The sequence below is a fragment of the Eucyclogobius newberryi genome, unplaced genomic scaffold (assembly GCF_026437365.1).
Source record: "Eucyclogobius newberryi isolate DKJ021-1_F unplaced genomic scaffold, fEucNew1.0.hap1 SCAF_17, whole genome shotgun sequence".
Lineage (NCBI taxonomy): Eukaryota > Metazoa > Chordata > Actinopteri > Gobiiformes > Gobiidae > Eucyclogobius > Eucyclogobius newberryi.
In genome coordinates this window covers 12,991,075-13,005,857 of record NW_027315801.1, presented here as the reverse complement: position 1 = coordinate 13,005,857, position 14,783 = coordinate 12,991,075, and the positions used below count along the sequence as shown (strand labels likewise).

The window sequence follows — 14,783 nt, the reverse complement described above, 5'->3', positions numbered from 1 at the left end:
CTTAAATATTACAAATTTGGCTCATTTTGTAGGTTGTTGTTGTTTGTAAAAAGCAAATTGGGGAGAAAAACCACCGGCGTGAAACAAAAACAAACAAAAACATTTATGGACAACAACCTTAAATATCATCTATAAGCAAACCGTAAACTGAAACCAATTCTAATATAACATTTACCGGGAATTATTTAATCCCTCTGGAACTATCTCCATTCATCCATTGGTCTGTTTTTATATGAGCTGCAAATCCTCCACCTCAACAACCTGAGCACTTAACACATCCTCCACCTCAACAACCTGAGCACTTAACACATCCTCCACCTCAACAACCTGAGCACTTAACACATCCTCCACCTCAACAACCTGAGCACTTAACACATCCTCCACCTCAACAACCTGAGCACTTAACACATCCTCCACCTCAACAACCTGAGGACTTAACACATCCTCCACCTCAACAACCTGAGCACTGAGCACTTAACACATCCTCCACCTCAACAACCTGAGCACTTAACAAATCCTCCACCTCAACAACCTGATCACTTAACACATCCTCCACCTCAACAACCTGAGCGCTGATCACTTAACACATCCTCCACCTCAACAACCTGAGCACTGATCACTTAACACATCCTCCACCTCAACAACCTGAGCACTTAACACATCCTCCACTTCAACAACCTGATCACTTAACAAATCCTCCACCTCAACAACCTGAGCACTTAACACATCCTCCACCTCAACAACCTGAGCACTGATCACTTAACACATCCTCCACCTCAACAACCTGAGCACTGATCACTTAACACATCCTCCACTTCAACAACCTGAGCACTTAACACATCCTCCACCTCAACAACCTGAGCACTGATCACTTAACACATCCTCCACCTCAACAACCTGAGCACTTAATACATCCTCCACCTCAACAACCTGAGCACTGAGCACTTAACACATCCTCCACCTCAACAACCTGAGCACTGATCACTTAACACATCCTCCACCTCAACAACCTGAGCACTGATCACTTAATACATTGTGACTGGTATGAGAACATTATGTTGAGACATTTATAAGTTGTTTTCAATGAATTATTTGTTTAATCCACTGCATTATATCAGAGCTCTGACAACACATGATTTTAAACTGGAAATGCCTCATAAAAGATTGAGACAGTTCAAAGCCGAGTACATTAATTTCATTCAAATGTCTGATATCCTTATTTTCATTTCTAAACAACGTCAGGGCCATAACAACAACCAACTGAAAAAGCCTTTGCTGCAAATTATACAACAGCGCCATCTGGCGGCCATGCGCAGAACAAAGCCCACGTGGTTCTTCCAACTTACGTCTCAAAACTTGAACTAACCTCCTCATCTTGGACGGGGATGAGTCTGTCCACAGGAGGTGGAAGCGGCTGGTGCAGCGGTAACAACCTGGAGTTCAACGCCCAGACAACAGTGGAGATGATTGTGGATTTTAGGAAATTCAACGCTCTCCAGACTCTCTCATCTCCACCGTAGACTCCTTCTGCTTCCTCTGCACCACCATCACCTGGGACTTCAAGTGGGAGCCCACCATCAGCTCCCTCATCCAGAAGGCCCAGCAGGAGGATGTGAAGTATGATGTAGAGGATGTGAGGAGGCTACGGTCCAGAACCTCCCCCACAAGAACAGTTTCTCTCCCTCTGCCGTTGGACTTATGAACACTTAACACCTGCCACTATTCACACTGATCACTTTCTCCACCATTTCTGACCATCTGTACATTTTTATGTAGATACAGACATGTTTATTTTTTTTACCTTATTTGATAATGTATTGATTCCTGCACACCATATTGGCCTCTAAAGACGTTTCTATTATTTTATTATTCACTGTTTTATGTTGCACATAACGCTGAGACAAGTTCCCATGTTTGCAAACCGTTTATTTTTTTAAAGGATTTTTGGGGACATACAGTACATAGTCAAGAATTGGGAGTAGTGTGCTGTACCTTAACCACTCCACCACCAGGCAATAAACCTTTTCTGATTCTGATAAAGTATATTCCCCCCCTCTCCCCCCTCTCTCCCATCTACTCCCCCCTTTCTCCCATCTGCTCCCCCCTCTCTCCCATCTACTCCCCCCTCTCCCATCCTCTCTCCCATCTACTCCCCCTTTCTCCCATCTACTCCCCCCTCTCTCCCATCAGCTCCCCCCTCTCTCCCATCTACTCCCCCCTCTCTCCCATCAGCTCCCCCCTTTCTCCCATCTACTCCCCCCTTTCTCCCATCTACTCCCCCCTTTCTCCCCCCTTTCTCCCATCTACTCCCCCTTTTCTCCCATCTACTCCCCCCTCTCTCCCATCTACTCCCCCCTCTCTCCCATCAGCTCCCCCCTTTCTCCCATCTACTCCCCCCTTTCTCCCATCTACTCCCCCCTTTCTCCCCCCTTTCTCCCATCTACTCCCCCTTTTCTCCCATCTACTCCCCCCTCTCTCCCATCTACTCCCCCCTCTCTCCCATCTACTCCCCCCTCTCTCCCATCTACTCCCTCGCTCTGCTTTCAAGAAAATGATTGATCTTTGTACCAGGAATGTCCCAGATTTATCCAACATTAGCAAATTTTAATAAAACATGCAAAAACAACATATGAATGGTTTTGTGCAGTTAGGCATGCAATTACAAAAGAAAACTGCAGATTCTTCAGTGTTACAGAACGATCCAATAAAACATAAAACACCAAAACACACACAAAAGCTTGGATTTAAAACTTTAACCCGTTTCTCAAAGGAAATGCTTGCAGTTTAGGGTTTGAAGCTCGACCAGGGCAGAGTGTTGGGAACTCGACAACTTGGTCCAAGATTATTGGTGGGCCTCATCTCTCGTCTACAGAATGAGGGATGGAAAACAAACAAACATTGAGATTATTTTCAATCCTAGTCATAGATCACAAATAAAACAGCAAACATTGTAAATTCCATAACCGTGATAAAGTATAATAAGGTCCATAATGTCCAGGAGCGATAGTGAGTCACTGACCAGGGACAAGCTCAGGACGACTCGGACTCAACCAGGCTGGAAAATATCCAATTGCCATTTTTCAGGCAACAACAAATGTTTGTGGAGGTCTAATCTAGAGTGAGTTTTAGACAGGATTAGACTCCATGTTTTGTTGCTTGGAGAGGAAATAATTTTACTTAGCATAAAATTAGAATTGTTTGCAATTTGCGACCATTCAAATAGTCAGGACTACCTTAGCTTCACTTCAATGATTTGGCCTTGTGTTTACGTTTTATATAGTTGGGGGGAAACAGATTAGCCAGAGGAAACCCACCCACATATGAAGAGGTGCAGAGCCCCTTACCTGGCATTCACAGCAGTGTTGACGCCCCACACAAAAGGAACCACTCCATCAGAAGCTTCTACAGGGCACAGAGCAGGCGGTTTCACATTAGAACATGGACACCACACGTAAGACAGACACTAGAGACAAAGCCCACCTTCATCCCAGTCCTCCGTCGGGTTGGAGTTCACCCAGGTGCTCACCGGAACCTGCCAATGATTATTACCCTCTTCATTTGCCAGTTCATCTACAAAAAAGAAAAAGCAGGAGCGCGAGTCAAGCCAGGCCAAACATACAACTGCACAGCCACGCAGCAATTAGGTGATTTAGAGACAGATCACAATTATCACGATTCATTTTTATCTTGTAACTTTGGATTGCTTTGAAGAGGTGAAGTAATTTTCTTCTGAACATTGGTTTGGTTAAATCCAAATCCAAAAAATAAAGTGTCTTAAAGGCGCAATGGATGATTTTTCGGCGATTTGAGAACTCAGATTTGTCGACTGACACAACAGACATGTGCATTTGTTTATTAGCGCAACGGATCGCATCGCATCTCTCGTCTCCCGTAGATTTCCCGTAGTCTTCTGAGTCAGCTCGAACCGTCTTTCACCTTCTTCATTTTGTCACGTACACCAAGGGAACTATATTATGATAGATCAATGCTCTTAGACACAGGGAAACGTTCTGCTCATGGGGACAAGCCTACAGCGGCTGCAGGTGAGCAGTAGGTGCGTTTTATGATTGATACGTGGCAGGACTAATCGGCAGTCCACGCCACGAGGAAATAAGACTCAGATTTGGGCCAAAAAAATCTTTCATTCAACCTTTAAGAATAAGATCACTTTCGATTAGATTTCCATCACTACATTTAAGATTTGTATCACTATATTTAAGATTTGTATCATTAAGATTTGTTTCACTACATTTAAGATTTGCATCACTATATTGCCCAGCCCTGATATGAAGCATTTCTCGTTTCCAAACCAACCATATAATGACACTGTTATTGATCTTGATGCACATTTTGCCTTATTATAGTTTAATCTTAACAGAACATTTAACAGATTGATGATATCTGCTCTGACAATGTTAAAATTTAGGCTCAAAACCGTTCTGTTTAGCAGAACATGTGGCAGAAAGGATTGCAGCACCATTCTTTCAAAGTCGTGGTCTCTAAAGCCCTTTGAATGACTTTTTGAAAAAACTGTGCTCTACAATTAAACTTGCCTTAAAACGCATGTGTTAAATGCCGTGATCCAATCCCGCTCCCATCATTCATCCCTCGATTCACATAAACATGATTTGAGTACAACATCATCAGACTTGTCTAACCGTCCACAGTGTTCAGAGAAATCTGGTCTTTGCAGGTCGCCATGTGGTGCTTCAGCTCGTGTTTGTGGACCAGATGACGGGCGTTGAAGGGACAGGTTTTCAGCTCACTGGCCAGTTTGGGGTGATTCTAGACAAAAATGAAACGTGAAATAACATGAAATGGCATTTAATATTCAGCTTTAGGATGTACAAAGAGTAGGGCTTGATTAAAATGTGAATGATGCAGTAATTCAGGTCCTAGTCCAAAATATCCTGTCCAAATGTTGTCTCTTTTGTACATTTGGACCTTAAATGTTTTTTTTTTTTTAAATAATGTAACTATTCTGGTGAGGTCAGCCCGTCTGCTTGATTTGCCTGGAATGTTCCACAGTAGGGCTTTAAACTTAAAAACAGTGCATGGCCAGTGCAGTGGATGTGTGGTGCGCCGTGGGTTCAATCGTTTGCCGAATGTCTGTACCCCACACGTTCCCCATTTCACAACTGTCTTGTCAAATGGGGCATTTGAGCCAGAAAAAAGAATCCCAATAATAATTATAAAGCCAATTTACTGGTCAGAGCTGCGGCAAGGTGAGCTCATTTTTTTATTTTTAAAATCGAGAGATCTTTATAAAATCTGCTGTAAATAAAAGTACGGTAAGCGGTTTGATAGTTTAGACTTTGGGGGATGGATATAGACTATTTTCTGTGTTAAATGGTAAGAATTAAGTCTTGTTTATTAAATCAATAATAAAAACCATGCTCAGCTTGTTTGTGATACCCCTCAAAAGATAGTGCACGGCTTAAAAACAACTTAAAACAAAAATATTACATCTTTTGAGTGGTAAAAGTCCTCAAAATGTATTGCAATAAAGATGAAAACCATGAATATTTCTGAGAGGTTTTAGACCTGATAGAACTGTACAAACCTTGCGACACTTGATGAGATGATAAGGGAAGCGACAGGCTCGAATTTTGTGACTTATATCAAAGGGGCATTGCAGAAGTTTGTCCGGGTCAATGTCGGCCTTGTCATCTGTAAATAAATCAAAATATATACAGGTGAATCACTTTAAATTAAAAACATGTTTGGCATTCATTTATGTTCTTTACCAAATTCCTTTTCTGGTTGGGCTCTCCCAGCCGTGGGAAAACTGAGAGGTTCACTACTGGTTCCAAAAGTGATTGTATTCATTTTGGCTTCGTGTCACCACCGTCCTAAAACTAAAGAACAAATGAAAGACAGACACATAAAAGTTGGCAATAGTTCAATTAGGTCAAGTGCACTGAAGAAGGTGGCTCAAAATAACGAGGTATAATATGAGGTCACATAAACCCTTTTCACCTCGGAAAAGTCCTCTGAAGTTTATCAAAGCGAGAAAGTCTGCGACTGTTCGCAAAGGTAACGTTAGCGTTAGTTAGGCTAAGTTGTAGTTAGCGCTAAGCAGAAAAGCACCCAATATATTTAAATGCAATTTCTAACTCAAACATGTGAGTGGTATTATGTATTAATTGAGCTGGATTGTATAGTTGTTTTACACAAACCCTGCAGCTGCTGCTCCAAGGGACGTTCTTTTCTGCTCAAACCACGCCACGAGTTCTAACGAGACTTCGGCCAGGTGAGATTTGAGAACATGAGGAGCTACTGTGGTTTTGAAATTATAAAAGTTTAGAACAATCATTTTATAATACCAAAATAAACTATATATACTTTATAAATGGTTAAAAAAGAAAAAAAAATGGTTGTGAACAAATACAAGTGAAACATGAAACAAAGAATATGAAAAATCAAAGAGTTTTTGGAAATGATAAGTATATATGTAATATGTAGTTTTGCATTATGTGTTTAAAAAGGGAGATTATGATTTTAGCATTAGATGAAGGCAAACATATCATGTTTCCTTTTATCTGTTCATGGGTTTAGCTTGTTTACAGGTGATATCTTGACTTTTGACCATTCAAAGAATCCTTAATTGTCATGACAACTCTGAACTCATAAACTCAAATACTGGATATAACAGACTGAAATAATAGGGACAATAAAATAGTACTTTCGAAATTGAAACGCAAACTTACATGCAAACCCAAGAAATTCAAATGTGTTGCTTATTGTTTGTTTTAAAATGATGTCAGTCGAGTTAATCATTGAAAATGGTTTATAATTTACATTTTGCCTACAGTCACCTACATTCAGCATTTAACATTCTGATGACAAATCATTCTGAATTTATTATTCTATTATATCATAATTTTTTTTTGTAGAAAGAATTATGGTCATAATAATAAACCCATATCTGTTTGCGCTGTACCCTAGACATTACGGTAACGCCGGTAACGCGGAAGTGCCGGTTCAACATGGCGCTGTCCTGCTCCAGCCTCTGTGCTCATCTGTCACTGGCCAGGATCTGCGGTTTCAGGATAAACAGCGCAAGAAACAGCCTTTTTTCACCGTATGTGTCCTGTCAGAGCAGGTAATGCTACAATCTGTACAATTAATGTGGTGTTTTATTCATTTGTTCCATTGATTTCACTAATATCCTTGAGCCAGTTGTCGCTAACATGCTTTCATCGTACAAAAACATAACTGCGATCATCCGTTTTACCACATATTGTCATTTTTATTGTACATTTTCAGCTAACACGATGCATATTTTGAGTGTGTGTCCTTATATAATCTAATAATGACTAAAACACAACATAAAGGTCATCTGCTGTCACCTCTTGTATATTTTTAGGTTGCCTCTTGGTAAACCAAACTACTCCACGTCCAAAGTAAGAAGAGGACTTGGTCGATATGTCTCTTCAAAGCTTTATTATGTCAACGCCAAATACGAAGTGTTTCTCAAAAGGCGGTTCCCTCGTTTTTATCAGCTCCACCGCACATTTTTTGAAGGTAATAATGTGCCATGGGGCTTGTATGATATTCCTGCACAGTGGCATCATCAGCATCAGTAGAGCTGGGTATGGCCAAGTACAGGGATGATATTCTATTATATTCTAATCCAAGCATGTAACAAAGGGTTAGAACAATGCTTGTCATTAGTATAAAAAAGCAAATTTCTTTTAAATATGCAATCTACTATTCATACATTTTATTTCATCTTTTATAAGTACACATGTTCTGGCCTAGCACTTCACAATATAATATGGTTTCTGATACTTTAGAGCTTGATAGAATACATGTCCTGATACAAAGTCCACTAAATTATGTTTTTAATTAGAATGACAAAATACATAGGAATTTCTTGTTCAGAATGTCCTCAATCAGAATACAATTGTCTCCTGAATAAGTCGCCTTTTCAGCTCAGCAGATTCAGCTTAATGCAGCAGTCACACGGTTATTAATAAGTGCAATGTATAATAAATGTATGTTTTTAAGTATCACAAGGAATCGATGATCGACACTCGCATTACCAAGAAGTCCGTCACAATATATTGCCCTATAAAGTACGACCCTGCTGCACGTTGCACATCATAATAGTGTAATGGACATAAATATGAAATTAAATCTCTATTGGAGAGCAGGGGTCAGGATAAAGACACAGTTTAAGAAAGATCATAGAAAATCCTCGGCTGTCCACAATCTGACCTGTTTGATTGAATAATATTATAACTCTTTAACTCCAGTGTTAAGGCTGAGATTCAGTAACTTCAAATTGTTAATAAACCTTTTTGAGTATATTTTTTAATCGAGAGGTCCAGAGCCTTTGTCAATAAAAGGATGTGTTTTGGAGCCGAGTTCAGACTTGGGAGGAAGAAATTTGACTATATTTGTTTTAAATAGCAATTATTAAAAGTCCGTCTAGTTTATCTTTCGAACAGTGAAAGCCATTTGTAGTTCTTCTTTTATAAGACAACGTAAAATTGAATAAAAATTGTGATTTGTTAAAATTAGGGAAAAAAACAAAATTTTTACTTCCCTAAAAAAATAAATTCACCCCTTTTGACAGAGATGAGACATTACATTTGTGTCAGTTTTTGCTTAAAGTGGATTATCCTGGTTATTGAATATTAACCATAAACCCATAAAAGTATAATTTATCCCCCTAAAATGACATTACGTGAGCTTAGCCTATAATGAAAAATCAAATCATTGCTGCTGCGTCGTGTTGAAACTAACTACCTTGAACTGTTTTCAGGGTTCAAGCTACTTTTTCGAGATGCATATGAGGTGAGGAGGATCAAATCAAAGCTCTACAGTGAGCGGCTGCACTACAAAGATCTTCCGTACAGGGAAATGGAAACACTCAGACAGGTGAGCCACATTTGTCCTGGTATCACTGTATATTTGTCCTTGTACAATATAATGTAAACTGAAATACTTTTTTCTCAGTTTCGCAGGGATCTGATTAAAGCCATCCCACTGGTGTTGATCTCCATCCCTCCATTTGCAAATTATCTAGTTTTTGTCTTGATGTAAGTTACGTCTCAAATCGAAATAAATGTCATTAACAATATTTTTATTTAAAAGGTAAAAACAATTCTATTTCAACAAAAGATTTCAAGAAAAAATTTGCAATCTAGATTCTAAGAACGATATTGATATATTTTACTTTCTTGATCACAATATTCTGATGATATAATTGCAATCAACCAATAAATTGTGCTAAGTGTCCTAGTTGATGTTCAAAAAGTGCACAAAATGTAAAAAGTTGACCAGAAAAGTGCAGAAATATCTTATTTTACCTTATTTGGAAGATTAAAACGTTCCTCATCTTTTTATTTTTAATCTGTTCTTTATGCAGCAGAGGCTTTTATTATAGACAATATACTCAATAATCTATTTGTGCTAATCTCCCAGTATAATTATAAGACACTATGAAGAGATAAGGATGCTTTTTTGTTGTGATTCAATTGCACTCCAGATTTCCCCCCCATTTCGTCTCTTTTCCTGATTTATAACTCTTTTTGGCAGGTACTTTTTCCCGCGGCAGGTGCTGATCCCTCACTTCTGGACGCCGCAGCAGCAGGTCACATATCGGGGCATTTATCACTCGCTGAGGGCCCGGCACTATCCGTCTGTGCTGAGAGGGCTGGAGCAACACCATGTAAAGGACGGAAACTTACAACGGAGCCTCAAAGACCTGTGTGTCAAAGTGAGTGAGGGGTCAACAGACTGGAATTGATGACAAGAGGTGATATTTTAACAAACTTTCATGATGTATCTGGTTTTATGGCAGGTGCAAAGTGGAGCCAGTCCTAAAATGTCAGAAGTTCTCGCCGTTCGAAGCCTGTTTTCTGGACCTCCTCTGGGCATAAAGAGGATTCACACCGAACAAACGGTGACTCCAGTTACATTTTTTAAGCCAATAGTATAATTTTTCTCTGGAAACATGAATGAAAGAAAGAGGAACGTACGAATGTCAACATGAATCCCAAAACGGCTGTATTTATTGGAGATCTGGGTTTTAAAATGAGCAGTGGCATTGACCAGGCTTATTTATTTACGGTACTCTTCCATGGCTGTACACAGATTCTGATGCTTTTAAACAACATACATTAATTGAAAATGTTTATACGTTCCTGCAATAAGGCTCTCACTTACACGTCAGACAACTGTATTCTGATATTAAGAGCTTTGTGAACATAAAATGACAATGTATTTTGTTATTCGGCACCAACCTTTAACACCGTTTTATCTGGTATATCTGTGTCCCGTACAATCTGGACCACTAGAAAATATTAGCCTGGCGTAGACCATGAAACCCCAAGTGAAGACCATAAGAAACTTTTTATATAAGAAATTACACAGGGTCACTCACATGTCATACAAGGAGAAGATTTAAAGTTTAGTCTACAAGTCATTAGAGTAGCTGCAGTCTTAGTCTTTTTCTAAGATAGTGCAGCTCCTAAGTAAATGTTGACTGTTTCTGCAGAGACTGTTGAGTCGGCTGCTCTTCCTGACGCCGCACTTGCCCGTGTTCTTGGTCGGTCGGAGGCTGAACAGTCACGCTCTGGAGCTGCTGCACCTGGACCGAGCCCTAAACCGCCTGGGCCCACATCAGCTCAGCGAGGGCGAGCTCAGACAGGCGAGCGCGCACCGACAACACGCTTTTAGAACATTTAGAACGTTTTATAAGACTCGACTGAAGCTAGTGACAAAACAATAAATCAACTCACTGTATGTAGTGTGCAACTGGTTGAATTTGAACTGATCGACAGTCATTTCTAATCTTTAATGATCAGCTTTGGTCTAGGAATGTCAAGGTTATCAGGTTAATCGATAATCGTTATTATTTAGGTCACAATATAATCTTAAGGACCAAAAAGTAATAATTGTCTTTTAGTTCAATACTGAGTCCAAAAAATAGACCTCAATGTAAATAAGTTTATTTATCTGTCTGTCTTTATTTAGTTTTTTGGATAGTTCAGTTTTGTAAAGCCGGTCACAAACTTGAGGAACAAGGAACATGTCAGAACTGTTGTTTGGTGAATACTCGTTAAATGGTGGTGTTTTTTCTCACAGACTAAAATGTTGTATCGTGACATCCCTACTTTGGTCTTTTTAATGGAGAGTCCAAACTTTGGAAGAAAACATTAACCTTTTTTTAGTTTAAAATGGTAATTATTTAAGTGTCTTGTTTATGTTTTGGAACTTTGTCTTGAAAGCATTTAAAAAATAATAATTGAATCATACAAAATAAAATCTAATCCATTTTTTAAATTTTGTTTTATTTAGAGCAAGTTGGTAGGTACAAATAAGTATAGAATATACTAAATAAATAAATAAATATAGAATTTGGTTTCTTGTTCAAGCTCGAAAAGGAGTGAGAAGAGGAGAACTGATTGAATCCCACCCGTCTTAAATTAAAGATAACATCAAAAACACAACTACATAATCAATGTGTGATCAATCAATAGAAGGAAAAACATTTATTCATGTTTATGTCGGCGAGCAATATTAAACGTTTAGAGGCTTATAGGGGACTAATACGTGATAACTAATGACCACAAGACCTATCATTTCTATGTAAAATCAGTTTCTGAAATGTCACAAACCGCTAAGCATTTAGAACATTTAGCTGAATTTAAATTTTTTAATGTGTTTTTTGGCCTGAAAACCTTTTTAAACTTGTACTTAAAAATGTACTTCTGAAAACACACGGCCGACTTGAAAGTGGGCGGGGCTGTTAAGCTCCTTTGCTGCGTTTCGGCTGATGTCACAACATTTCAAAGGCCTATAAAATGTTCTGGAGGGGATCATAAGTTCAAAGTCCTAGTTACTGGTATAAACATTTGTGGATTTTGCCTTTGTATATTTGCTCTGAAAATTCCATGTAATAATAATGAATCAGGAAACTTTTTTTTTATTTGAGTGTGTGAAATCGGAGACGGAAAACTGACAGTGATATTATGTGGATAAGATCACTCTACTGAACTGTAGAAATTCTAATAGGGTTAGGAGACATTGACAAAAATAAATATTTTTTAAAAAGCCATCTCAATATTATTCAGATGATACTTTAAGAATGCACCAGGAGGAATGTGAATGCACCATGAAATGAACCACAAAAGAGCAGAAATATCCCTTTATACTGCTGTTTGGGAGATTACACCTGATGTCTTTTGACTCAAGTAGTTGTATGTTGTATGTTATTCTAGTTTTGCATAGCTCCAAAACAAAACCAACAAACATTCCAAAATAATTGTGATATTATGCAATTTTGATACATCTCCCACCTCTACACCTGAATACTGTCTAAAAATGTAAGTTTTAGTATGACGTTTTTACAATTTTCAAATTTTGGCTTGATTTGGTGTATTTATACCCGTTGAAAATAGAAATGATAGTTTTACTCAAATCTAGTCGATATTTGTGAAGATTCAAAATGTATACATAATTTACACAAAGAAACAACTACTATAACTACTATTAAGAAACTTATTTTGACGCTCTAAACATTCATTCAACAAAATAAAGGCTCTTGTATAGTTGATTAAAAAATGGGGACAATAAGTAGGTTTTGCCCAGTGTTTGATGGGTAATTTCCTAGTGTGATGTCATCAATTACAAACAGGAAGTGAAATTATAAACATAAAAATGTACTATGCTGTGATAACATTTCATCATTTAGTAAAATTCTAATTATTTTTATCTTAAATGCATTTTAGTTCAATAAGTTGTCCGACCTGTAGAGGGCACTTTAATCCTTAAATAAAGTCTTCATGTTGGCTGCACTGTAAAGGAGCAAAGTCATCATGGAGTACGTAGTTCCTTCTGGCTTTTCACGCTCCTCATAACTGTCTCATGTCTACTTGTTGTTTTAATAAAATGCTGTGTTTCCAGGCTTGTTTCCTGAGAGGACTGGATTCTGACGGCCTCGGTGTAAACCAGTGTCGTGCATGGTTGTCCCAGTGGCTTCAGGTTTCCTCTGCGCTAAAAGGTACGTTTCAATTCAGTTGGACACAATAAGTTTGGAAAAATGACATGTTTTCCTCTTCTCCTTTTTTCCGCAGAGTCAGAAGTGTCATTGCTTTTGCACAACATGGTTTTTCTCTCGGCCAACTTTTCACACGGGTCCTGAGTGCACTGACGGGAAGGAAACCCGTCAGCATCAGGCAAGAATTTGTCAAATGTAAAGCCCCTTGACCTTTTGTGTCTCTTCTCTCGATACATAACTTGTATGTAAAGTAGAATCCAAAAAAAAATTCTAATGTTTTATAATGAGACGTTCTATATTGTAAGGGAAAGAAAGTAATGGGCATTTCAAGTGACGTAACCTAATGAGATCAAACTTGAGGAAATGAGAAAAATCTGCTTTCTCAGCAAAAGGTCCCAAAATAATATAAAAAAGTAAAGAAAAGAACCTTGGAACACATTAATTACTGGGTAAATACATTTATCACGTTATACAGTAAGATTGGTGTTGATTTAATCCTAAATCAAGTGTCAAATTTAAAGTCACAATCCCACCATTTATTCCTTTTAGTAGTGATCAAAGTGCTTTTTTCTTTATCAGTGCAGATTGTTTTGAACCCAGAGCAACCGAGGGCCAATATTTTGGTCTGATTTATCATTTCCCCAAATGATATGATTTGAATTTTTAAAACAAACTCGTCCACAACCCTATTTCACTAGTGCAAGCCGATAAGAGCTGTGCAAGCACATTTTGTACAGTGTCCTCTTTACTAGTTAAATATCTTTCTTTTTGTCAGAGCTTGAGCCAAGTCAACAAACCGGCCTGTGTTTGACATGTAAGGCAGTTGCTACGCTAAAAAGTGCAAATATCTGCCCAATGTATCGGTCTATCTCTATTACTTGGACGCAATAATAGTTTAGGGTAGATTCAGAATGATTGGACGTCTTTTTAAAGCTCTTCATCGCTTTTGCCGCTTGTGCCACGTATCCGAGCGTATCCGAGCGGTGGAAAGACGAGCCATTGGTGGTTCAGACACATTCCAGTTATTTCAAGTTTATTCACTCCACATACACGTCTCGTTTGTTTACGACACGCACTGCATTGTCTCATACCTTTTACCTCAAATGTATTTACGTAGTTAAAATGTAGACGCCTTGTATGTGGAAGTGGGTGATACAGTATATTGTCAGCTGGAAATTGTCACTAACAGAAGGTGATAGTCTGCACTTGTGTCATGACAGTTTTACATTTACAGTCCATCCTAGTTTTGCGCAATACTTGAACCATAACCAAAACATTTGCTGACGCGTTTCTGACCGACTGCAAACATATCCATCGGAAACGTTATTAGGATTGCTGAAATTTCCCACCCTTTTTGTGTCTTGTCTGCATTTGTGAAGGTTTTGAATGAAGAAACCAGAGATTAGGTTAGATTAGGTGTGTTGCATAAAATATTTACACAATTTGCAATGACATTCATGTTCTAAAAGTGTCTTCTATCATTTAATTTCGATATCGAACATCCCGAGGATTAGTTTAAATTCAACACAGCAGTTCGAGCTGTCTAAAAAGAAAAATGGGGGCACTTTATTTGATGTTTACTCTTCACGCACAATGTTATATTTAAATTCTGGGTCTGGTTAAACAAAGGGCAAGTGCTTGTAGATGTAGTAATGGCTTGGTTTGAGCTTTCTGTCCATGAAGTACACGCATTTCATATTCAGTTGTGCATAATCTGTGTATAATTGCTTTGAATGTATCTTTTGTTGCTGTGCCAAATGATAAATTG

At 38.5% G+C, this 14,783-nt stretch overlaps 2 protein-coding genes across 2 annotated transcripts; one reads left to right on the top strand and one right to left on the bottom strand.

Moving 5' to 3' along the window:
* Window positions 1-2,778: 2,778 nt before the first annotated feature.
* gtsf1 (gametocyte specific factor 1) lies at window positions 2,779-5,675 on the bottom strand. The gene is made up of 5 exons (XM_072448514.1): window positions 5,564-5,675; window positions 4,659-4,785; window positions 3,481-3,570; window positions 3,345-3,402; window positions 2,779-2,866 (listed from the first exon to the last, which is right to left on the bottom strand). The coding sequence occupies exons 2-5, from the start codon at window positions 4,699-4,701 to the stop codon at window positions 2,785-2,787; spliced, it is 273 nt and encodes a 90-aa protein (XP_072304615.1). The 5' UTR covers window positions 4,702-4,785; window positions 5,564-5,675; the 3' UTR covers window positions 2,779-2,784.
* A 1,265-nt stretch (window positions 5,676-6,940) lies between these two features.
* On the top strand, window positions 6,941-14,405 carry letmd1 (LETM1 domain containing 1). Its single transcript, XM_072448664.1, has 9 exons — window positions 6,941-7,105; window positions 7,370-7,527; window positions 8,774-8,889; window positions 8,968-9,050; window positions 9,550-9,730; window positions 9,815-9,916; window positions 10,511-10,729; window positions 12,922-13,018; window positions 14,395-14,405. Exons 1-9 carry the CDS (start codon window positions 6,990-6,992, stop codon window positions 14,403-14,405), a joined length of 1,083 nt encoding a protein of 360 aa, XP_072304765.1. The 5' UTR covers window positions 6,941-6,989.
* The last annotated feature ends 378 nt before the right edge of the window (window positions 14,406-14,783 follow it).

Excerpts from the sequence above, each read along its gene's own strand:
- gtsf1 (XM_072448514.1), bottom strand. The coding sequence starts at position 4,701 with ATGGCGACCTGCAAAGACCAGATTTCTCTGAACACTGTGGACG. Across the intron at positions 3,571-4,658 it reads TTCTCTGAACACTGTGGACG|ATGAACTGGCAAATGAAGAG; the intron begins GTTAGACAAGTC and ends TCTTTTTTGTAG. Across the intron at positions 2,867-3,344 it reads AACACTGCTGTGAATGCCAG|ACGAGAGATGAGGCCCACCA; the intron begins GTAAGGGGCTCT and ends CTCATTCTGTAG.
- letmd1 (XM_072448664.1), top strand. The coding sequence starts at position 6,990 with ATGGCGCTGTCCTGCTCCAGCCTCTGTGCTCATCTGTCACTGGCCAGG. Across the intron at positions 7,106-7,369 it reads TATGTGTCCTGTCAGAGCAG|GTTGCCTCTTGGTAAACCAA; the intron begins GTAATGCTACAA and ends GTATATTTTTAG. Across the intron at positions 9,917-10,510 it reads GGATTCACACCGAACAAACG|AGACTGTTGAGTCGGCTGCT; the intron begins GTGACTCCAGTT and ends CTGTTTCTGCAG.